Raw genomic sequence first — 25,315 nt, forward strand, 5'->3', positions numbered from 1 at the left:
ATTGCACCCGAACTACGTTTTATGTGTCTGAAGTGTCAGACTCTCCCCCTTAAGGATAATCGCAAACTTGATGTAGACCTGAGCACATAGCAGAAACTGCTTATTTACTTGGCTAGTACAGCTTGAGCATTTTGCAGGTGGGGAAGCTGGTCTTCATGATACTTAAGGTGCCCCATCTAGGAGGATCAGCATGACCTGATTCCTAGGGTGCCCGGCCTCCAGGCCCAGCTCTTCTGTCATGTGCCGTCTTCTGAGCACCTAGAACATTTCCAAGTGTAAAACAAATGGAAAAGGGCACCTTTTTCTTCCCCATGTGTTTACTTTTTCATTGTATTTATTTTTAGGGATGCTTCTTACTGCCAGCGAAACCCCCAAGATGGGCATCTATTACATTCCGGTAAGTAATACGAATAGTAGTTATGGTAAAAATAGGATAAGCAAAGACAGTTTATTTTTAAACTGGTTGTATTGAAGGCCTTTGTGTCTGCATGCGGTTGGGTAAATTAAACATAGTGGACTCACTTGTAGTTTCACTTTGCTTCCTGGAGCTAGGAAAATAATGCCTCACCATTCTTTTATGGGAAACTGCTTCCTGTCACATTAAAATACACATTAGGAATTAGTTTTTGTTCTTCAGATTTACATTTGGTTTTTGTTTCCAAGTATTTCAGAATCTTGAGCTTTAAGCTGTTAGTGATCAGGAGGTCTGATTCTAAACCAACATCCTGGTGCCCTTCAGTCATCTTGTTTCTCTTACAAGTAAGTTCTGCCTGAGGAAACTCTCAGATGGGCCTGGTCAGTGGTGGCCTGCAGTCACTGGCCTGGCCTTTTAATCTTCCTTCAAGAATTTTCTTGCATATGACAGAAGCTTCCCTACCTTTACCTTTTAGATTACAGGAAGAAAAAGACATGGGGATGTAGGATCTCCTAAACCGAAAACCACGTAGGACAGAGTCGGCACTAGATTACTTTTCGGCCGGTAAACAGCTCCCTTTCTGAGATTTGGGGAGAAGAGGGTGGGGGTGAGGCGTGTTGCAGAGCAAGACTTGGGGCAGGTAAACTCTGTAGCTGCTGTCAGCCTCCAGTTGGGAAGGTTCTTCATATTTACGATTGTCCTTTTGAAATAGCTTAATGGTGTATTTCCCCAAAAAAGTGTTCTGGTGGATGTCGACTCTCTGTGGTTTCAGGAAACTTGTAAGTTGTTGAAAGCACTTTGAGATACTTCTTTTGGTTGTTAGTGAAACAAAGACCATTCTAGCAGCAAACTTTCATGTTTTTCTAAGTTGTCACTTGTTCCATTTTCCCCAGCCTCTCCGATACTGCTTCCGTATTGCTGTCAGTTTGTCCGTCTTCTTGATTGCATCAACTGTGAGTCAGGTCCGATACTGAATGCCGGCAGGGCGATGGTGTGTAGAAAGAACACTGCCCCTTTCCTCAAAGGAGTTCCCTGGCAGGGAGTGAAGAAAGGAGGCAGTTCAAGTCCAGCATGAGGAGGGCTGTCATGGGAGGAAAGAGAAAAAGAGAAGAGAACCAACCAGTGGAAGGGGCTGGTTTAAGGGCACGGAGGGCCGCATCAGGAGGCCCGCTAAGAGGATAAGGAACCACAGGCCTCAGAGCCCAGAGCTGCGTGTGGTGGAGCCAGGAGGGGCCATCCTGAGTGCTTGTGTGCTAGGGCCACCTCCCCCGTCTGTGCTCCACAGGTGGCAGTGGGGACAGGATTGGAAGATAGACTTGGCCGCTGATGGGACACGGGGATGATGGGACACGGGGAGTAAGAGAGAGGAGGGACCAGAGACTGCAGCCCTTTTTCTGCTTGGGGAACAGGTGGACGAGGAGGAAGAGGGCAGGGAATAGTAAAAATTATTATCTCTTTGGCATCCTTTTCTACATTTTATAAAATGATCTTTAAAAGGAATAAGCACACAACATTGATTAGACGAACAATGTATCATGTTTCTATTTATTCCAAGTGTTTTACAAAGTATAAGGAAATAGAAACCACCCATTTCCCCTTGATAGTATTAAAAACACTATTAATACTGGGATGTAGTATTTTTCAGTTGTGATGTTACTGGTGTGAAGTCGTATTTTGTATACAAATTTGTCCCTGGTTTCTTCAGTTAACTTCAGAAAGGCATTAAAAGTACCCAACACATTTTTAGTTGTCTCTGTTGTTTCGCTTTCATATTAATTGCCATGTCATTAGCACACGGTGTGACATTGTAGGTGTGCGGGACGGGGAGCAGCACTTCCGTCCATCGCTCTGTGCTCCCCACGAGCGCACTCTCGGTCCCTTTCCCCTCTGTCACCCATCCCCCCGGTTATCTGCATTCGTTTCCATTGCCTGGCTTGTGACATTTATATCATCTTGACCTGTAGGAGACCCATTATTCATTTCTCACTCTCTCTGGCTCTTGGGGTGGGCTTTTTTTTGTTCCAAGTAATAGGGACTTTAATCAACATGAATGATAAGGGCTGGTGCTGGCCAGGTGGTGAGAAACTGCTTTCGTGGCACATGTTAGCCTATCTTAGAAGACCTTTTTAGTTTCTGCTTTGTAGCTTGGAGTTAAGCAGGGCTGTGAAGAAAGCCCACAGGGCGGCTCCCAGGTGGCTGCATGTGGCGGCAGTGGGGGCCTGGCGTCCTTGCCCAGCTTAGCACTGTGCTGGGACTTGTACTCAGTGCTCCTTCCTGACCTGCCTTTTTACCCTGAGCTGCATGAGCTTTTACAGTGCCCTCGCCTTTACTTGGAACCTGTTCTTTTGTAAGACTCATTCAGAGCAAGGAGAGAGCCCAGGGGTCTGAAAGCCTGCCATTTTTCATAAGATTTTATCAAACTTACCAAGCTGATATTTGGCACAGCGGTTTGTTTGAGGCCTATAAAACTGGGGAAGTGTGTTTTTAATATACAATTCGTGCCAAATTTAGGAGGTTTGCATTGTGATTTGTTTTAACATCTTATAAATCAGGTATGAAAGCTCTTTTTCCCCCTGCTTTGGGCCTGTACTAAAAAAGGAAGGCCGCTTAATGTTCTTTAAGTTTTGTGTCTCTGATACCATTTTCTTGAATACTTGAAGTTTTTATAGATCAGATGTAATTCCTGATGTATACACTTTGCCGTGTACGGAACCCCATAACTGACTAGTCTTTCATGGCTAGGTGGGTTTTCTCCAGCCCTTTCCCTGTTTTTTTCAGTACACTCCTTTTTTTTTCCCCCTCTCAGAGACCAGGAAGTGTTATTTTGCCTGTTTGTTCGCATTTTAAATTCCACTGTCTAATTCAACTGCAGCTTCTGACACCAATGCCAGGAATAGTTTTTTAGGTTTGGTTTTCCTCTGCAATGTAATTTAATCTTAGGGTAGTTTTTTTATGATTAAACCTTTGGCAACTGTGTGGATTCTAGAAGGAGTCCAAGTGTTCTGTGGCACCCAACTCAAAACCCAGCCAGTGTGGGTTAATATTGTTTCTGTTGGAGATGACCCTGAGTTCCAAGCCCCCAGTGTGCCAGGAGCTCCCGAAACCCCTCACGACTGGAGAGTTGATTGCACGCTTGATAATATGTATGGATGTGTAACCTTGAGGAAAAATGTAAAAGGAAAATGCATCATTATTTGTTTAGGAAGCTATTTGATTTAGAAGAATAAAAGTCAATTAAAGATCTATTTTTAGAACATGCAGGGGCACCTGGGTGACTCTGTCGGTTAAGTGTCTGACTCTTGATTTTGGCTCAGGTCATAATCTCAGGGTCATGAGATCTGAGCCCCACATTGGGCTCCGTACTGGGCTTAGAGGCTGCTTGAGAGTCTCTCTCCCCCTCTCCCTCTCCCGCTCAGAAGCCCTCAAAAAAAAAAAACCCCAAAACAAACAAAAAAATAAAACATGTAATTTAAGCCACTATAAAGATTATATGCAGTGTCACTGAACCCAATAGTCAATATTGGTAGTTAAGTATTTTAAAGCACTTTCTTAGGAAAAAAGACAACTATTGTTTTATTGAAATGTTTTTATTATTCATAAAAAATCAGCCAAGCATTAAATATTTTAACATTCACTATTTGAAGGTATGTTTTAAATTTGGAAAGTATTTTTGGAGCCAAAGTACCTGAAAATGGGGCAGGATTTCGAATATTATAAGTCCACAATTTGAAATATTACAAATAAAAACAATATTCAAATAAAAACATAAAGGATTATATTTAACCTGCCCTAGCACTTTTGTTTCTGTTGGGAAATAGCACTGGAACTCAGCCAGCATAATGCATAAAACCCATAAAACTCTGTCTTTGCAAATAGAGATAACTAGGTGTTAAGAAGCATAAACGCTCAAGAATACTTGCTTCATTTAATTATAAAAACACACACACACACATCTTCACAAAGGCATGAAAAGCCAAGGGAAATAAAACATTTTTTAGTTGTGAAATATAATAAAAGGCTCAAACTAAAGAATGAGTGTAAGTCTCTTCACTTCATTGAGTTATCACCAATCCTGAAAGGCCTGTGGTAGAGCCTCGGACATCTAATACTATCACTGGGTTCATTGCTCCTGTCTTCATAGGGCCTTAGTCACTGGTTTGGGTCAAACGTCCGTGCTGTGGTCCTCAGGGAGGCACACTGTCAGTGAGTATTGCCTGGTTTTGGGGGGGGTCAGTGCTTTTGAAATCAGTTGTAGCATTTGGAAGTTACTCTTAGGAAGTGGCATGAAAACTTTCTAGTCACCATATGGATGCTTGCGTTTGGGTGCATTGGGTGGTTGCTCCAGCAGAGGATTAAAAATGGGTACTGGAATTTTCTCAGTATTTTCTGCTTGATAGACTTGTGTGACCAAAACAAAGAAACTTCGGTACAAATGATTTTGCCTGCTCTGTCTGTGGCAGATTGAATTTGTTAGTCTAGTTCTGAACTCAGTCACTCTGTTAGATTGGTACAGAGGCATTTCTGGATACTTGTTCATTGCTATGTGGCCACTCTCCGATACGGCATCTTTTTTTTTTAAGTCCAGGATTTCAGATATTACTGCTCTGGGGTGCTTTGGCATAATTTTTCAGAAGACTTAGGAACATAGCCAGAGAGTGCTTCCTAACAATTGCTCCTTACCTTCACCTCTTAAGAAGACAACATATTTTTATTGGTTATCCAAATTGTAAATAAGTTATATTGTTAGACTTGACAGTGTCTGAAAAGTAAGTGCTTAAAATTCTTAGGTGGGTGACTCCTTTGCTCTTTTTTCTGTTGGCCTTTTTGTCTTTTCCTGTGTTATAAAAGTAAATGGAGGAGACTGGTGCTTCTGTTTATTCAGCAATAATATACTGAGCATGTGCTTGGATGCAGGAATGTGTCGGTGAATGCAACTGTCTTCCTACCCTGCCTTTGTGAGTTCACAATCTAGGGGAGGGTGGTGGTAAACAAGTGTGTAGCTAAGTGCTGTGGAGGAGAGGACCAGGTGCAGTGACAGAGGAATATCATTGGGGGATCAGGCCCCAATTATCACTCTCCATTTTATATAGATATTTTAGGTCTCCTTTCTATGTAGATGTTACCTTCCCTGTTTTAATCTTAAAGTTTAGGGTTAAAGACTTGGTCTCCTTTCTGTCTCATAATCACAGCATATACCTGGGGGCAAAATGGTGAATGACGGATTTGTTCCATAATTTATAATCTCTAGAAACAAAGCAGACAGCAGAGAGAATTTTGGTCAACCAAGAAAGTGCTGCTTTTCTGGAGAGTCAGCTGTACGAACGATCAAGTGCCCTTGCTTCCTTGACATGGATCTCACATACAGATCACTTAACTTTATCTCTAAATAGCACATGACACAGCCAACCAGACCTCTTTGAAACGCTTCTAGAACACCATATTCTCTTGGGTTTTCCTCCTAATGTCCAGCTGGCCCTTCTCAGCCTTCTTTGGTTGCTCCTTCTGTGTGTGGTCCAGGGCTTGAGCCTCACCTCTCTCCTCTTGACCTTCAAATGTTAGTCCTTGTTGCTTTTATTTATATTCTTTCCCTCAGGAGCTTGTCTGTCCATAGGCTTTCTATGACACCTGAATGCTGATAACTTCCAACTTTCCGTCTCTAGTCTTTCCTTCTCTGAGCTACAGTTATGTATCCACTAACCTATTTGGGTTCTCCACCTGGAGATCTAATAGGCACATTATATTTGATAGGTCCGCAGTGGAATTCTCGATCCCAGCTCCCGACCCTTACCCCACACCTTCCACGTGTTCCCGTTTCAGCAGAGGACTCACCATCCACCCAGTTACCTAGACCCAGAGCATAGAAGCCAGCCTCATTCCCTTCCCCCTTCCACGTCATGCCTCCTTCTCCATCTGTCCCGTTGACTCTCTTTCTGGTTTGGTTCAGATCCTGCCATGTTCCCGTGTTGTGGCTCCTGCCCTTCATCTGGATTACCTCTTAACTGCTCTTTCTTCTTTTTCTGTTAGTTCTCTTGCAGTCTATTTTCCATGTAACACCAGAGTGATATAAAATATAAAAATAAGAAACAAAAGAAACATAAATTGGATTATATCACTCTACTGCTTAAAACCTTTCAGAGGCTTATCACTTTGCTTAACATAACTCCTTTCATAATTTAAAAGGCCCTATAAGCAGAAAAAGGCCAGAAATCCAGAGTCTCCATTTTCTCTCACCCGTTGTAGAATAGATCTCTATAACCCATTAATCCATTTACAGAGATCACCAAATAGAGAATGAAACCAAATCCCCAACGATAGCTGCCACCAAGGGGGAGTAACATAGATGAACCAAAACCAACACATGAAATTAGTAGACAGGAAAATTAAAGTTAAAATTAGAAAAACAGTCAGCAGAGTTCTGCTGCCCGCCCCCTCCCACCCCCCACCCCCACCCCCGCCCATTCACCTCTGGGAGTCAGGCGGAGAGCTGGGCTGGGCCTCAGTAGCTAGTGTGAGGTGCACTTCTCAGGTGGTGGAGTTTACCTGGCTCTCTCTTGTGAATCCAATGTGCATCTTGGTGAGACCTCCAAAACTTAAAGGATAATTTCAGAAAACGGTTAAATCATGACTCTCACATAGATAGAAAATAAATGTGCTAAAATTATTTATCTTAGGTTGAGAGTGTGAGCAGGGGTGGGGGTGGGGCACAGAGGGAGAGAGAGAATCTCAAGCAGGCTCCATGTCCAGCACGGAGCCTGACACGGGGCTGGATCTCACGACCCTGAAATCATAACTGGAGCCAAAATCAAGAGTCAGACGCTTAACCAACTGAGCCACCCAGGCGCCCTGAATGTGTTAAAATTTTTATTTAGCCTGTTAATTAAATGAGGGAACCAGACACAGCTATACCAGATCAAAGAAGAAGTCTAAAAAGGCACATATTTACATGCAGTAAAGTTCTGTGGAATTGGGCATGTGCAAATGGACACAAATCGGCTTTTTCAAAGGCATGGAGGGTTACGTGTGCAGGACAGAATTCCTGTGCATGTCCATAGACAGTATTTTGCATTGCTACCAGTTGCCTGCATTTACAGAATTGTAAAATAAATTCCATAAAATCAGAATCCGATCATCTCAAAGGGTGTGCTGTAGATCAGGGGTTTGGCAAACTAAACACCAGCACCTGTTTTTATAAACCATTTTATTAGAACACAGCATACCCATTCATGTCTGTATTGACCTTGGCAGCTTTTTGACTAAAATGGCAGAGTTGAATAATTGTCACAGAGACCCGATGGCCCACAGACCCTGTAATATGTACTGGCCCTTCAAGAAAAAGTTTGCCAGCCCCTGTTGCAGACCATGCATAGTTTTCCATGAAAGTACAGTATCTTCCTTCACTTATTTATCTACTTAAAAATTTACGTATTTCCTCATCATGATATAAATAATATAAAAATAAAATTTATAAATATAAAACATGGATTCGGGATCATGTTTTGGCTTTTTCAGTGTTAGACCTCTAGCACCTAAAGCAATGCCTGTTACACTGTAGGCATTCAATTAATATGTGTGGAAAAATTAATAAAACAATTATGTGTGAGAGTGATGACTGTGATTTGGAGAATCTTAGATAATGACTGTCAGCTTCCACGATGGCTGGTTGGCAGTGTTAATTTTTAGCTATTATACCAAATTAGAATTTTGCATTTGCCTTTTTCTGCTACCACTACTGAATCACAAAAGTGGAGAACGTGGCTCATAAGTGCCAGAGTGTGATTTTTATGCGGTAGGATAAAGATCAGTTCCTCTGCTCTGACTGTACATTCTAATCAGCCAGATCAGAACATCTTGGAGTGATGCAATCTTTGTATTTGGGAGTGCTGACAGATTTATAAAATAATACCTTGTCCAGAAGATTTAATAGTGATGCTGTTAAGAGGATAAACTCTTTCCTAGAAGAGTACAAAAGGAAAATATGAAAGTACGGGCATTTAGCTTTTGTTGGACGCTTTTTGAAATTTGTGCAAAGGTCGGCTTTTCCTCTGTTTTAAAGATTGGAAATTATGCCTTCGTTTTTCTCCCTGTGCGTCCCTGTGCTTTTAAGCAGGAGTTGCTGGAAGTGCTGTGCGTGCTGCTGAGATGTGGGTTTGAATCTAGACCATGATTGGTCCAGTTGATCCATTTCAGTTCAAAGCCAGAACTGAAAGCCCTTTTGGTTCCACTCCTTTGATATTTGGAGATTCCCAGATGTGAGATCTCTCTGGCCAACTGGTGTGTGGTGAATGGCCCTGAATACACTAGTGTCCGTGTTCAGTCCTAAAAGTGACAAGACACATTTTCAGCTAGAATGCTCATTTAGGCAGAGAGCTGTTAGAAGTAATTTTGTTAGAAATTCCTGTTTCATAATGCCAGTAGCAACATACTCTCTTGGTTTAGGGAGGTAGTGCCAGATGCGAAGAAAACTATCCCCCTGGGGAATTTGCTAGCATGCAAAGGATGTCCGAGACAGAACATAAGCTGGACAAGCAGTTGCTGAATTGTCTCCTCTATGTTTCCTCGCGAAAGGAATTTTCAGTGTGCTGTGAGGGAACGGGGGACGCTTTTGAAGCATAGAAGAGTAGAGAAGGAAGGGAACTTAAAAGTCATCTCGTCCAGCTCCTTAATTTATAGCTGAGGAATCAAGTTATTTGTTCAAGGTCAGATGACAGGTTGCTGGGCAGAGCTGGATCTCGAAGGCATTTCTTCAGTCCACGTTGCAGAGTGGTGACAACTGAGATTTGGTAATTAATCTAACCTGAGTTTGAATACCAGCTTCATCACTTACAAAGTTTGAGACCTTGAGTGGGTTACTTATCCCGCCTGAGCCTTAGTTTCTTGAACTATGGAAGAAGAATGCTCTCATCAGGAATAGACGTATTTATTCGATCACGTATCATGTGCCAGGCACATTGGGGATGCTCAGCTGATCATGACTCTTACACTTTCTTACAGTAGCAAAATTCAAGGAGTCCAGTGACAGAGAATATTTGGCATTATGTGCACATGGAGATTCCCAGATGTGAGATCTCTTGATGTAGCTTTTGGAAGGAATGTACTTTGAGCAAAACAGAGATATACTGAAAAGTTTGTGGTAAAATTGTAAGTATGAACTAGGAAAATGATTTCGGAAATAGGACTTGGTATTGTCCGGTCTGTAACAGATCACATAAGATGCCAGGTTGAGAAAGAGCAGTCGAATGCCATTAGTTTGGCTGTTAACTATTGAAAGAGAAAGCAGTGATGAAATCTGGTTGCTAAAATAAGAAATCTGATTTTTAAAACTGAAGTCCATTTCCCTCCATTGTATCATCAGAGCATGCTCTTTATAGAAAATGGCAAATAAAGAGAAGCAGGAGAAAAATCCAGCATCCCTCCACTGCCCAAAGACAAACATATTAACATTCTGCTGTATTTTTTCCATTGTTTTAATCTGAAATATTATGTGGTTTCATATCTTGCTTTTCCCCCAGTTAATTAACATTTCCCTGTGTCATTATAGACTCTTGGAGAGTAGTTAAAAAGTGGGTTTTGTGTGTGAACATAAAAGTAATATATAGCTGGGGCACCTGGATGGCTCAGTTGGTTGAGCGTCTTGACTCTTGGTTTTGGCTCAGTTCTGATCTCAAGGTTGTGAGATCAAGCCCCGTGTTGGGCTCTGCACTCAGCAAGGAGTCTGCTTGTCCCTCTTCCTCTGCCCGTGTGCATGCTCTTTCTCTCTCTCTCAAATAAATAAATAAAATCTTTTTAAAAAAAGCTATAGCTATTTTTAAAAATATTTAAATATCAGAAAAAAGATGGAAAAACCCAATCAGTCTCACTAGTCAAAGACATTCTTGCTAATATTTTGGTATATTTTCTTTGCATTTGGGAATATCTTAGTGGCCATGGACTAAATTTATAGCACAGTCCATAATTAAGTTCACCTGGCTTACATAAGTATAAATAGAAGTCCTTCAGGGTGCTGGGGGCTAGAGTGATGGAGCACACAGTGACAGTTACGTGGTGGCCCTTACACGCAGTGGCACATGTCCTGGACTGAACTGGGTGGGGAAGGGAGAGAGCCTTTCCCAATAGGAGACTTCAGTCCTAATTCCTGAAGGGTCCACTGTATGTGATCAGTTACCTTCTCTCCTCTGCATGAAGGAAGGTCCTAGATATGTGTCATTCCTAGGAGAAGAGAGAAAGTAGTCCATTAGTTCTTGTGTTACATGGTCGAGATGAGGAATGCCACTAGAAAAGGGCTGTTGGATCTGTTGTTTTCTTCCAAAGCTGTTTCCCCTCGTATCTCTCATGGTGTTGCCACACTGAGTGCAATCCTGATCATTTTAAGAGTTGGGTTTTTTTTTTTTTGGCATGACAAGGCCACTAGATGTAAGTCACCCAGTGTTTCTGCCCTGTTCCGACACTGAGGAAAATGTGCTCTTTCACACCCTGAAGGCTATCCCAAAGGGATTTTCAAATTTAATTTTGGTTATACTTGCTTGACTTTAGAGCCTGATCTCTGTATAAGAGGCTTAGCGGCAGCCTCTGAAAAAGAGACCCGGGAGTTCTCTCCCGCTATAAATCCGAGGGGTGAATGTCCAGCAGAATGTTGGCAGTGACGCCACCTGTGAATGGGATGGAGGACAAGGAGATCCAGCGAAGGGGTGATCTGGGGGCTCTTAATGTGGGAATGTTCCCTGAGAAATATTTTACAGGCTGAGGGTCGGAGCAAGCTCGGAAGAGAGTTCAGGAGTTGTGTCGTCATTCACATCTAGAGAAGGCATGTTTTTAGGGTGTAGGGAAAGAGTAAGGTCACGGAGGAAAGCACCTGCATGAGGTAGAGGAGGTGGTGGGGTGTCGGACTGCAGGGGAGAATGTCTGTGACTGAGAGTACAGGAAAAGGGAGGAGGATGGAACTTTCAGAGCTTCTGCAAGGAAGAAAACGACAAATTTGAAGAAAAAACACAGTTCATTGTAAACTGAGTTCAGGTTTCAGACCAAAGATGCATATTTTTCAGATGTCTTGATTCATAATAATGCAAATGGGACATACGCTTAATTTTGTTCTCCAAGGAAAGCATTTCAAAGATAAAGCTAATAAGGCTTTAAGATCTAGAAGGATAAGATATCTTATAAAAAGTGAAGGACTTAATCTTATGGAGAAAAAAAATGTGAGGCACTTACAGGTTAGTGGAAGAGTTGGATCCAAATCCTGTGTATTTTAATTACCTTTTCCTGATGAACAAAAGGAAAAGAATGCAGAGCAGATGCTGTGTGTGTGTGTGTGTGTGTGTGTGTTTCCTTTCCAACCCAAGCTCACAGCAAACCTGTTGTAACTGAATTTTATTTTATGCATGAAATTGTTTTAGAAGGCATGGCGTGCTGTTTGTAATTTGTCAGTTATACGTTCATCACTCTGAAATGGGAAGTGAAGGCAACAGTCACGTGGCTAATAAAGTGTTGTAATACAAACAAGTTGTTTGCATCTTTACCAAGAGGAAATGTGCGCTTCCTATTTTAATCTAAACATTTTCAGGCAGCAACATAGTATGTGAGGCATTTTTCCCAACAATGGAAATCCTCTCCATTTCCATTTCTGATGACAACTTATTAGGTCATAAGAATGGCAGACCTACAGAAAGCCTTCATGTGCAACACTCAGGAAGCAACTTTCTGAGCATCCCGTCACATTTTCAGAAGTTAATTTTCGTTCTGGCTAGGTAAGATGCCTGTCATTTTCATATGGAAATATTTGATGCACATGTTACATATGCTTTATTATGTTAATATGTCAGATGGTGTTTGGTTTTGCTTAAACGGTTACTTGTCTGGCATGCCCCATTTTCTTGAAAATAAATGACAACTTCCTATTCAGGTGCTAGTTACTCAGTTTGAATCACATATAGACCAAAAGACTTGTCTCCCAGCTCTCTGGCTGTTAGGACATCTTGATGTTTACTGGTTTGATGTCTTTACCGTGCTTCTTCTGGACAAGATGGAGTTGGAAGTAAATCGAGTATTCCCGTGTCCTGTTGGTGTGGTCATGTAGGTAGTGGTGACAGAATCGAGTGTCCACAACCAGGGATTGTTTTCAGCTTCTGAGTATGCCTGACCACTTGAATCATGTGGCAGTTTCTTTGGTTAATATGCCCATTACCTACTCTGAGTTTTTGGCGTGTTTTCTCCTTAAAAATAGAAGGTAAGTTATACAAATAGGCAAGAATTGGGGGCTACATTCGTTCAAAAGGCTTGACGTATACAGAAATCAAAGTTCTGGGACTCGCACAGTCCTTACTTAGACTCAGTGTTCTCAAATCCCAAGAAAGTTTGTCTGTCTTCTGATACGTGTTCTCGTGTGTGAGCTCTGCAAGGGCAGGACTTTTGTGTGTTTACTTTATGTTGTGGCGTTTGCTAGCTAACAGGCTCTCACAGAATACATGCTGACATGACGGAATAGATAATATTGACACTTGGTTTTGAAAATTTTATTATGGAAAAATTTCAAATATGCATAAAAGAGGAGAGAAATAGAGTGAACCACCATCTACTTATCTCTTTGCTTCAGTATTTTCAATTGTGGGGGGAAGCAGAGGTAGGATTGGTTTATACTACCAGCACTTTATATTGCTCCTGAAGGTGGTGGTTAAAAATTGTTAAATGGAAATGAATATTTGATCTTCACATTGGCTCATATCTTTAGGCTGTGTATTGACCTGCTTGAAGAACAGAACATTATTCTTGGTTGGAAACAAATCATGTGTAAACAATGGTGAGGCATATTGAAAGAAAGATTAGAGCTGCCTTTCTTGTGTATCTGCAACATGGTTGTATCATTCATTCATAATTGACTTTACTTTTTAGAACAGTTTAAAATTCACAGCCAAATTGAGTGGAAAGTACAGAGAGTTCCCACATACTCCATACACACATTCACACACAATGCACTGTCCTCCGTTGTCAACATCTTGTACCAGACTGGTACGTTTGTTACAATGGATAAGCCTACACTGACACATCATTATTATCCAAAGTTGTTTGGATTCACTCTTGGTGTTGTCCATTCTGTGGGTTTTGACAAATGTCTAATGACATGTATCCACCGTATGACGTGTATCCACTGTTATGGATCATACAGAATAGTTTCACTGCCCAGAAAGTCCTCTTGTACTCAAGCCTGAAGCTCCAGAGTTTTAATTCACACACACGGGAGAAAGAACTTCAAGACAGTTTGACCTTTCTAAAACTGAAGTTAGCATTGAGTGGTACCACTGTCCATTCGGTTCCCCTACCTCCCTTAGTCTCTACTCCCAAGGATCACCAAGCTTTAAGGATGTACCTCCTTAATATCACTTATATCTATCTGTCTCTTCCTTCACCACCCACTGCCACTGGCTTAGATGGAGCCCTCATGACTTTTCCTAATTAATCACAAGCCGTCCTAGCCTGTTTCCAAAGCCACTCCCCTTTAAAAGCTGAATAATCTGATACACAAAGGACTGATCCCATTCCCTTGAATAAAACCCTTTAAAGGCATGCCACTCTACTTAAAATCAAAAGCAAAGACTTTAGCATGATACAAAAGGTTTAGATTTAAGCCCCAATACCTCCCTGGTTTTGTTTATCTCTTGCCCCTGGAAAACCTAGGGTCTTCTCAATTCACTGCATGTAGAAAGAGCTCCCTGATTCCATCACCCTTCCTTCCACCTTTTCACTGGCTAAATCCTACAAGTCCTTCAAAATTCAACTCAGACGTCAGTACTGCCTCTGAGCCTCCCATCTACAGAAAAATGACTCCTTTATGTGCTCCTTTAAGATCTTGTATAGAAGTCCCTTAGCAACTGTACTGTGTTCCTTTACGTAACAGTAAGCTCAGAAGTGGCAATGCCCATGTCTGAAAATGTCTTTGATAACTCAGGCTTTAAGGCAGGCACATGAAAAATGCCTACTGAGTATTTGTTTAATGACCCAGTCCCTCCAAAATACTCAGACTAAAAACTAGCCAACACAGACTATGTAGTCAAGCCCACAAAGACAAAAAACACAAGGTCCTATTTTACCTCTCCTCACTCCCTGCTACCAAACCACAGAGCTTTCCTTTCATTCTGAGTTTAAAGATTTCATTATGTATAGGGTTTTTCTTATAAAGCTCTCTTCTTTTTGCAGATAGTTAGGTTTTACATGAAGTTTTTAGAATCTGTCCTGACTTCACTAAGATTAATGCTCTGTACACACCCTCCCACCATAGCATAGATCTTGATAGGACCTTTAATATTGTCATGTGTTGTATGGGACTCCTGTTCTTCATCTTGGTGGGAAATACACATACTTAAACTCCAAAATAAACTTTCTACGTAGGATTGTAGAAAGTTACTTAAATACTTAATGCTTGGTCACATGTTACTCAATTATGAGTCTATATTGGGTTCCTTCACTCTTCTTTGCTCTGCCGGTATAATGTTCTCCTTCAGCTTTTTTGAGGGATATACGGGGAATCTCATTTTGCTTGAATTGGAAATGTCTTCCTCAGGATTTCCTAGTTCTGTGTATGGCACTTGTAGATAAACAGTAATTGCTAAATGGTGGCAAAATATTTTTTGATCCTCTTGGAATAGCACTGTTGAGGTGTATAACCTTGAGGAAAATTGCACATATCATTTTATTTTATTTATTTATTTTTAGTAACAGATAATGTATTACTTGTTTCAGAGGTACAGGTCTGTGATTCATCAGTCTTACACAATTCACAGCACTCACCATAGCACATATCTTCCCCAATGTCTATCACCCAGCCGCCCCATCCCTCCCACCCCCCTCCACTCCAGCAACCCTCAGTTTGTTTCTTGAGACTCTTAATCTCACATATGATTTTAAAACATTTACTCTTCCTTTGTTTCTGCCAAGTTTCCATCGCTGGCTATTTTTAAATATTAACATGCCGTTAGTTTTTACACAGACTTCAGAATTAAGAATTGGAAAGCCTAAGAATGTGCTGAAAAAAATAAAAATAAATTCTTTTGCCTGCAAGGAAGTGGGATGGAAGCAGGAAACTACTGATGTGGTAACCAGGATAACACACGACAGCCGTCTGTGTGACCCTTGGCAGGACTCAAGTGACAAAACAAGGTCTGGGAGAGTGCTCATCAGCCAGGTGTGGGACCCAAAAGATAAATACATTCTCATATGGTAAAATTGGCCTCGTGCCTTCAGCACCCATGGGGCACGTGTGTATGTGTGTGTGTGCGCGCGCAGACGGAGCTGTCAAGGTTGAACATTTTTAGCGTGGTGAGGAAATTGGGAGAGGAAGAGGTGGGAAGTGCAGGACATCGAGGCTGACGTTGACACTGCTTGCACTCACTGTCACTGCAGACTCTGGATGTGAGCTCTAGGAAGCCGACCTGGGATTTCAAGTGTAGCATGACCGTGAACATAAAATGGTGACGTGGGTGCAAGACCAGGCTGTCCGGGTCAGACGCAGCGGGGGGCCCCTAGAAGGAGCAGGTGCTCCTGTGTAACTAGCAGTGGACTTTGAAGAAGTCAGGGACCATATTAAGATATTCTTTCCTTTCTCTTGAGAATTTAGGGCATCGCTTGTCATTTCATGAAAAGGAGAAAGAAATGTAAAGCTTTTCTTTCCACCTTAAATTAGAATTGCTGAGATTAAATATAATGCAGTTTAGAATGCTTAAGAGAGAAATTTAAGAGATTTGTTTTATGAAAGAATTTCATGGTTTAGAATAAAATTTTTGCTCTCTTCGATTGCAATGGTACATTTGAGTGTAATTCTGTTCTTAAATTTAGCAGAAAGATTTGGTTTTCACTAAGCTTACATGTTCTAAATGCCACCAAGCTCAAAGTCAGTACACTTCCAGGGGATATATATGTGTCTGGTTTTTAAAAACTCGTCGCTTTGGTGTCTCAGAAGCTTTCTTGACATTCTGGCACTTCAAATAAATACTACTCATTTAAAAAAAGAAAAGGAGTGGAATGCTTTTGTATGTCTTTTTATTTGGTAAAATCAGGAGACAGGATAGTCTATCTGTAGGCATGGTCTTTTTGCCTAAGTTTGGCAAAGGGTAATTTCACGATATCAGTTCCTTGTGAAAATAACTGAAGCATGTCCCCATCTTCAGTTTTACTCATCTCTCCAACTTATTTCTGTGGCTGGGGAGGAGGGCGAGGGAGTGTGATAAGTATTCCTTGCATCTTTCTGGTCTCTCCTTCCGTAGCCCAGTGTAGCCTCGTTGGCTCCTGGAATATGGTCCCCAGACAAACCCTTATTGGGCCCTCTTTCCTGGAAACTCATTTTATACCCCAAATCCAAAAATCAAAGAAAAAAGAAGTGAAAAATACATGAAAATAAATACTATAAATACATGACATTACAAATATCAATCATGCAAAGCCAAATGCTTGATGTAGAAACAGCAGTAAGAGTTGTTTTGGGGGCGCCTGGGTGGGTTAAGTCGGTTAAGCGTCTGACTCTTGATTTCGGTTCAGGTCATGATCTCAGAGCTTTGAGATCAAGCCCCATGTTGGGCTCCATGCTGCAGGAGTGGAGACTGCCTGAGATTCTCTCTCTCTCCCTCTGTCCCTCTCCACCCCCTCCTCTTTCTGTCTCTTAAAAAAAAAAAAAAAAATTGGGGCACCTGGGTGGCTCAGATGGTTAAGCGTCTGCCTTCGGCTCAGGTCATGATCCCAGGGTCCTGGGATCAAGCCCCGCGTCGGGGTCCCTGCTCAGCAGGGAGTCTGCTTCTCCCTCTCCCTCTGCCTGCCGCTCTATTTGTGCTCTCTCCGTCAAATAAATAAATAAAATCTTTAAAAAAAAAAAAATGTTTTGGCACACATCACCTGTGCATTCTTGTTAGAAATGTTTAACTGAATCTAATTCTGAGAAACAGCCTGTAAGATGTCAAGACCTCTGCAAATCAGCTGGCCTGAACTCAGAAAGTATAAACATCCTGAAAGGCAGGGGAACTCTTCTAGATTAAAGGAAACTAAAGAGGCATAATAACCTAATGCAATGGGTGATCCTTCATTAGATTTTTTAAAATAACAGCTTTTTCGAGATATAATTCACAAGCCATAAAGTTATAACCCTTTTAAAGTATACAGTTCAGTATAGAGATCCTTGTTTGTTGTATTCACTGCTGTATCCACGTCTGACAGAGTTTTGTGTAGTAAACACCATTATCTAATTTCACTTTATATCACACCAAAAGGAAGCCCCATACTAGTCACTCCCCAACCTCTCATTCCCCCATCCCCACCCCCTGGCAGTTGCTAACCTACTTCTGTTTCTCTGGTTTTGCCTATTCTGGACATTTCACAAAAATGGAGTTGTATAATATGTGGCCTTTTCTGTTTGGCTTTTTTACTTAATGTCTTCAGGGTTCATCTGTGTTATGTTATGAATCGGTACTTCATTCCTTTTTGTTGCTGAATGACATTTCCTTGTACGATTAGACCACATTTTGTTCATTCATCCATCAGTTGATGTACGTTGGGATTGCTTTCACTTTTGAAATAAATATTGCTGCTATTATAGATAATGCTGCTATAAATATTTTGTGTGGACATGTGTTTTCAGTTCTCTTGGGTATATATATACTTAGGATTAGAATTGCTGGATCGTATGACAACTCTATGCTTAACTCTTTGAAGAAGTGCCAAGCTGTTTTTCCCAGTGGCTGCCCCATTTTACTTTTCCACCAGCAATAGATGAGGGTTCCAATTTCTCCACGTTCTCGGCATTACTTGTTGCTTTCCATTTTTCTGAGTATAGTCATTCAAGTGAGTGTGATGTGATACCTTATTTTGGTTTAGATTAGCATTTCCTAGTGACTGATGATGTGGAACATCTTTTTCATATGCTTGTTGGCCATTTTTATATCTTTGGGGAAATTTTTCAAATCCTTTGCCAAGTTTTAAATTAGAGTACTTACCTTTTATTGTTGAGTTGTAAGACTTTTATAAATTCTGTCTTTCCTGTATTGTTTTCCTTTCTGGAATGTAAGCTTTTTAAAGGTAGAGATCCTTGTTTGTTGTATTCACTGCTATATCCACGTCTGACAGTAACTGTTTGTTGAATAACTGAATGGTCATCTTTGGCCTTCTATTCTTATTTAAGAATGAGGCACTAAGATGCCAGCTGGAAGTTCTCTGTATGCGGTGGTCTTGTCTCTGGTAGTTTTCACGCTGACTGTTCAGCTAGTGCCTGTTGGGGGATTCTCCGAGACCAGCATCTGCCTTCGGGGGATCTTTCATTTCCTGCAGAGAAGAACCCCCCACTTCCTTATGGGAACACTGGGGTTTTAGTCTGGCCGGAGTGGAAGCACAGCAATACATCCGTGGCTTTTGGTATTCTGGAAGATGAGAGAAGGAAGGGGGTGTGGTGGGTGGGGTCCCGCTTCTGGACATGCAGACCGCCATTCGGTGAGCTAATTTCTGCCCCACAGTGCAAGTCACCTGTGACAGGTATCCTGTCTCTTGTCCTGTTCACTTTCTCCAGAGAGTTATCCTCTGGTCTCCTAAGCGGTGGTGGGAACTTAGATATTCATCGTCTTTATCACCTCCCCTCCATTCAGACCCGGTTTCCCAGATGAATGGAGCCCAGAAGTCCTGGGTCTTGAGGGCTCCAGGGAAGAATCTGCTTTCCTTTTTCTGTTACCTACTCTCTAGGCCCCTGACGTGCACCATGTTAAATCCCTCAACGGAGGCATTTTCTTCTTTTGTTCTTTTTGTCCTTGAAAGTTAATACCTTTTATATTGATGGACTGTGAATTTTGAGTAGGCTTGAGAGAGGAAGGACATAAAAACATATAGTGTGCTGTTATTACACTGAAATCTCTGTGGTTGTTACTGTCAGGTTTAATTTTATATTTAGATGTTTGCTTGGGGTGTCCTGTCTCCCCCAGCCCTTGAGTACAGGTATTTCATCTTACGCTTATTTGTGCTCCCAGAGCCTCACAAAGATTAACTGTTGGTTTGATTGGCTGCTAGTGAGACAGTGGCAATAGCATTTTGTCCGCTTGGCCTTAGTTTCTTCTCATTTCATTTCAGTGTCTAAACTGCTTTTTCAAAAACCAAATTCAAATTGAAATCATGGCCGATAATAATTTCTCTCTTTTTTGAAATAAACCTTTTAAAATGGTGAAATTAAATTGCTCGTTTGCTAATCTGATTTTTAGGAATGAGAGAACAAAGCACTAGGAGTACCTTTAAATGACTCACAATTACTCACACAAATGCATGTGAACTTGGGTGTGCAATTATGCAGCTCATCATGTTGCAGATGCAATTACACGCCTAAGTGCATGGCCACTCCCTCAGCTCACCCAGCTGCCTCTCTTGTTTCAGGCTTGTGATCGGTTATTATTAAGCCCCAGCTGTCAGAATTTGAAAGTACATGCTGGTGCTCGTGGTGCCTTTCAACCAGTAAGGGAGGAAGAGTTTGAAAGGAAATTTTCCTTTGGATGTATGTGTTGAACAGTTGGTCTTAGTTGGCAAAATCCCATTCTGCCACTAGAGATACAGGCTATGCAATGAGAAAAATTAATAATCATAATAGTGGTCAGTGATGTTTACAGTATAACATACCTTCATTGTCTCTGGTCTGCCAATTCTGAAATCCAAAAAGCCCTGACATTTTTTTAATAATTCATTGGTGGGAAAGCCTGACTTAGCTTGCTTCATTGAGACTCAAACCTGCCATGTGATGATGAAGCTCTTTTCCGTCTTTATTTATCTCAAATCACTGGTGTGAATATGTGTAGGATTTTGGTGCTGAGATAATAACATGTTTGAATATGGACCACTGACCCAGACCTCACCGAAGATTTTATGCAATGTGCATACTATATTACCTTTATAAAAGGCATAAAAAATTTGAATTTGAAGTTCTTTCTGGGCCCAGTAGTTTCTGATAAAGAATTATGGCCTCATAGTAAGAATAACAGATTTCTGATTAGATGTGACAAAATTCTTCAGGGGGATGAAACTCCCTCCCTACCTCTTAGAGTTTGGTTTGCTACTGCAGTGATTATTTTTGCTGCTCTTGATACTGTTTTTATTATTGCTCTAGTTCCAGAAGCAGATATTTATATCTACTTTAGAATGTCCTGGAAACAGTTCTGTAACAGAATAATAGATAATTTACTTGGTTGCTAGATAGTAAAATTATTTTATATTCACGGTGTCCATTATTGCTTGTAAGTGTAGTTCTTATCTATTCAGTGGTGTCATTAGAATGTCGAGTTTAAATTGAGTTTCAAGGATTAAAGGAGTATAAGATCACCAAAAGGTAAATTGATAATTCTTCTAACCAAGCATCTCCTGTATAATTAATAATGAGTAAAATATACATTAATTTTGCTAGCATTGAATTCTAAACATTTAGTATGGCAATTTTTACTGAATACATAATGATAACCTCTTCGGATTTTTCAAGGCCTAGCGCCGATGTCTCCTTAAAAGCTGTTTTGGCTGCCCGGCACCATTTTAAAATCTCTCTGCTGTGACACTAATCATATTTATATTGTACTTCCTTGCTTTGCAAACTTGTTTTACATATATTTGACGTTTGGCACTTAGCTTTTGATAAATGCTCAGTTAACCTTTTGAATGAATGAATGAAGCTGAGGAAGTTAAGAATTGTCTAGTCCATCCACAGAAGTATCATTATATGTGAAACTTTTTTCCTGTTGGGTTTCATTTTGCTACTTGTTTTTATAAAGTGGAACACAATAAGCCTGGCACTCAGTAAGTACTTGATGAATGAAAATTGAATTAATATCTACCTCCTGACATTTAATGGAGCTAGTTTTACTCCTTGAACTTAACGGAATAGACTTGTCATTTTTCCATGTGATGATATGCTGTCTCACACTGTGATGGTTCTTTCTCCAGTTATCACTAAGAGATACCCTACTGCACACTCTGCTGCAACGCATTCTGAAAATTTTGTAAGAGAATATTTTTAAAAGTCAACTGTTTGTACTTGGATACATTATATACTTTTTTGTGTGCTAATAACAGTTGAAGTTTCCCAGCTTATAAGCCCATTTTAGTTCAAAGTTATTTACTGTCTGTTGATAGAGCTCTACCAAATGGAGTAATTAAGAATTTTCTTAGTTGCTAAAGTTTTTTTAAGTCATTAAAAATTGAAGATAATAATTTCAGGGAAATACAAATCAAAACTACAATGAGATAGTACCTCACACCTGTCAGAATGGCTAAAATTAACAACACAGAAAACAACAGGTGTTGGCAAGGATGAGGAGAAAGGGGAACTCTCTTACACACTGGTGGGAATGCAAGCTGGTGCAGTCACTCCGGAGAACAGTATGGAGGTTCCTCAAAAAGTTGAAAATAGAGCTACCATACGATCCAGCAATTGCACTACTGGGTATTTACCCCAAAGATACAAATGTCGGGATCCAAAGGGGTACGTGCACCCTGATGTTTATAGCAGCATTACCAACAATAGCCAAAATATGGAAACAGTTCAAGTGTCTATTGACTGATGATGAATTGGTAAAGAAGGTGTGGAGTATATATATTTACAATGGGATATTATTACTTAGCCATCAAAAAGAATGCATCTTGCCATTTGCAACAACGTGGATGAGCTAGAGTGTATTATGGGAAGCAAAATGTCAGTCAGAAAAAAGACAAATACCGTAAGATTTCACGCATCTGTGGAATTTAAGAAACAAAACAGGTGAACATGGGGCGGGGGAAAGAGGCAAACCAAGAAACACTCTTAACTCTACAGAGAACAAACTGATGGTTAGGGGCAGATGGGCTAGATGGGGGACGGGGATTAAGGAGTAAGCACCCTTGTGCTTGTTGTGATGAGCACGGGGGGATGTATGGAAGTGTTGAATTACTATATTGTATACCTGAAACTAATATTACACTCTTAGCTAGTTGGAATTTAAATAAAAACTTGAAGTAAACAAAAAAGATGATAATTTTAATTGCTGTTTTATGTTATCGGTTATTTTCTTATATTAATGGTAGGAAGATAATGAGATTATTTGGTTGTGTTCAGTAGCATTATAAGTAATGGAAGAAATGATGACATTTATACCGACTTAGTGGTTTGGTTCTTTGTCTCTAATAATACGAATAATACATCGTTGTTGCTATTTTAACTATCCTTGATCTGTTAAAAACCATCCCTTTAGTAAATCCTCAGTCTTGGCTCTGGCTAAGTGGAAGTTTCAAAAGTCGAGTGGTGGGAGGGCTACCTTCTGTGGACTCCAGAAGAATTTTCTCCCCCCTCTGTCATTTCTGTCCACTACCGGAATATACGAGAACTTTGGGTCTTAAAAGTAAGCCTGGGCAGCGTTAAGGTAGTTTGTAACCACAGAGGCAGATGATCTCAGGCACATAGCATGTATTTTCATGTACTTTAAAATCGGTTCTTCTGCTCAGATGGATTAGAGCAAGCAGATACTTGGCTGCACTGGAGTTGAGGCCTTCCCCGGACAATGTGAGAAGGATTCTTTCCCATTTGGGAGGACCACGTATTTCCGGCTAGATTGGTTGGTACGATGGTCATTGAAGCTGCTGAGGGGCCCGCAGGAACCCTTCGTAGCAGTTGGTTGAATCAGTTTCCAGTTCGCTGCTGTGCTGACCCGTGACTTTAGGAAATTCTTATAAATCAGAAGTAGAAGTTCATTAATAGATAATAGAAGTTTAAAATAGAACAATCTCCACTACTTTTCTGAAACAAAAAAACCTCTTTAAGGTACATAAAAATGTAGATAAAGGAACAATACTCAGTTGTGGCTGAAGTAAAGTACAGAAATAGCAATATAATGACAGTACAGAAAACCTAGAAGCTTTTGATATAGTAAGAGTATTCCAGTGGTTAGAAAGGAAGTTTTCTTCAAGTTGTAAAGCCTGAAATTTAGGAAGTAAATTAACATATTTTTAAGGACTAATTGAAGGTTTAACATATTTTATGAGTGAGTACAACAAGGACTTTTTACACATTAATTAATGTTGTGGTCATTATAGGTACCTCAGAAAGCTGTGCATGGGGTTGTGCCCTCCTTATTGGTTAAGCTGACCACTGCTTTTGCAACCTAATGGTAGCCCTTTGAGGAAAGCTGGAATGTAGATAAAACCTGCAGTTTAATGCCCGTTAAATCAGTAATTTCAACTTTGTTATGGTTGTTCTGATGTTCCTTTTTTTTTTTTTTCCCCCTGAAGAGGAACTAGGGAAATGTGATTAATAAAATCAACCCACTAGATTTCATTTTGTTTTTGATGGAAATATTTCCTCCTGTAAAATTTAATGGCCATGAATTTGATTGCAGAGTTTATTTACCATACCCAGACCTGCCCCAAGAGGCAGTTTAAAACAATTCCATTAGAATCCAGTTAACTAATCAAGATGAATGTTGTGGAACATTATAAAAAAGGACTTTTGTGAAAGTCAGCTCACATCTGGCCTGATATTTTGATATTCCTTCTCATCATCCCCCCAAGAAAAGTCATTAAACATAGTATAATCTTCTTACTGTCTTTGAGGCCCGTGGTTTATCACTAATTGAAGGCTTTTAAAAGTGAAACTCTCTTATTATGAGGTCTTTTGGTCACCATTGCCCCCTTGCCTGGGGGCAGAATGGTCTGACTTTCACCAAAAAGTGCTCTCATATCCAGCAGTTTTATGGTGAGGTATTTGAGTGTTTTTATCTGAATAAGGAAAATTAAGCAATTTCAAAAATACTTTTGCCAGACAGGACCCCTTAAGTCTTAGTACTGTGCGTGCTGGAATTCCTGAATGCATGCATACATCATGTACCAGTAGAGGTATTTGTGAAATGTACTGAAAGCACAGTACTTGGCAGGTGATGTTCTAGGTACTGGAGATTCGGCATTTAGAACAGATGAGGTTCCTACCCTCCCACGAGGACAGTCTCTTGGATATTATATTCCAGAAAGATGACCACAGTGTACTTACATTCTGCTTAGAAGAAGAGAAGGTTGCTGTCTCAGGTCCTACTCCAGCATGTGGCGGAGCTTTGCGTTTGCTTTATGACTGAGGGGAAGTTGTGAGTGCCCGAGCTGTCACTCTCTGTGGTTTTCCCCATTGGCTCATGAGTTCACTCCAACCCGAAGTCCCTCCGTATGTGATTTTCGGTGTCCCTGCTGTTTGTTCCTGGCCTCGCCCGTCTTCCCCAAGGACTCCCTGCAGTCTCCGTCTCTTGATGTGCACGGCTGAGTGGGTGTGTGCGTGTGCTCTGCTAGATTTCTTGTCCCAGTGAGATTTTAAACTCCTTCAGGGAGATCATGGTCAGGGACTTTGGTTTCGTGCAGTGCTTTAGATGTAGTAGCATTTATTAGTATTTGTTGACGTCAGGCTACTTTCCTAAAATTGCTTAAATCATAGCAGTTTCTTTAAAAAGTATTCTACATTGAATTTTTTTTAATGCTTTGCATTTCTTTAAGGTTTGTCTTTCATGGTTAGTCAAACCACTTGGTGCATCAAAACCTTTACTTTAAAAAAATTGCATAGATGATTGCTAATATGCAGCTTCCTGCTAGGACTCCTTTTATGCTCATTAAGCATGGTTTTTCATGTTTGCAAGTGCCATAGCCTTTGGCGGGGGCGGGGATCACCCTTTCTAGTCAGGCACAGTAATACTGCATTCGTATGGCCATGTTTGACATTTACCTGTTTCTGATTGGAGATGGTATCAGGCACTGTTTTTCTTTGTTACAACTCTCTTCCTCCCACCTTTCCTTCCCCAGAAAGTTTAAGCTAGATTTAATCATTTCCATTATGACTTTTGTTTTTCTCCTGTTTGATTGATTACTATCACAATAGACAGGGCAGTAGTCATGGGAAGTTCCATTTTGTCAGAG

The 25,315-nt window shown here is 40.7% G+C and overlaps 1 protein-coding gene across 4 annotated transcripts in view; it reads left to right on the plus strand.

The window, feature by feature from the left end:
- The window catches only part of NOL10 (nucleolar protein 10), a 96,281-nt gene that overhangs the window by 31,902 nt on the left and 39,064 nt on the right, over nt 1-25,315 (plus strand). For all 4 annotated transcript variants that reach the window (XR_010405392.1, XM_045884077.3, XM_045884078.3 and 1 more), the window contains one exon: nt 345-397. Coding sequence is in view for 3 of the 4 variants with exons in the window: in XM_045884077.3 (XP_045740033.1) it covers nt 345-397 (53 nt within the window). In the remaining variant the exon portion in view is untranslated. The remainder of the gene's footprint in view (nt 1-344; nt 398-25,315) is intronic.

This window comes from Mirounga angustirostris, unplaced genomic scaffold, assembly GCF_029215605.1.
Source record: "Mirounga angustirostris isolate CCGP_5_RB_7025 unplaced genomic scaffold, mMirAng1.0.hap1 SCAF_10, whole genome shotgun sequence".
Taxonomy (NCBI): Eukaryota; Metazoa; Chordata; class Mammalia; order Carnivora; family Phocidae; genus Mirounga; species Mirounga angustirostris.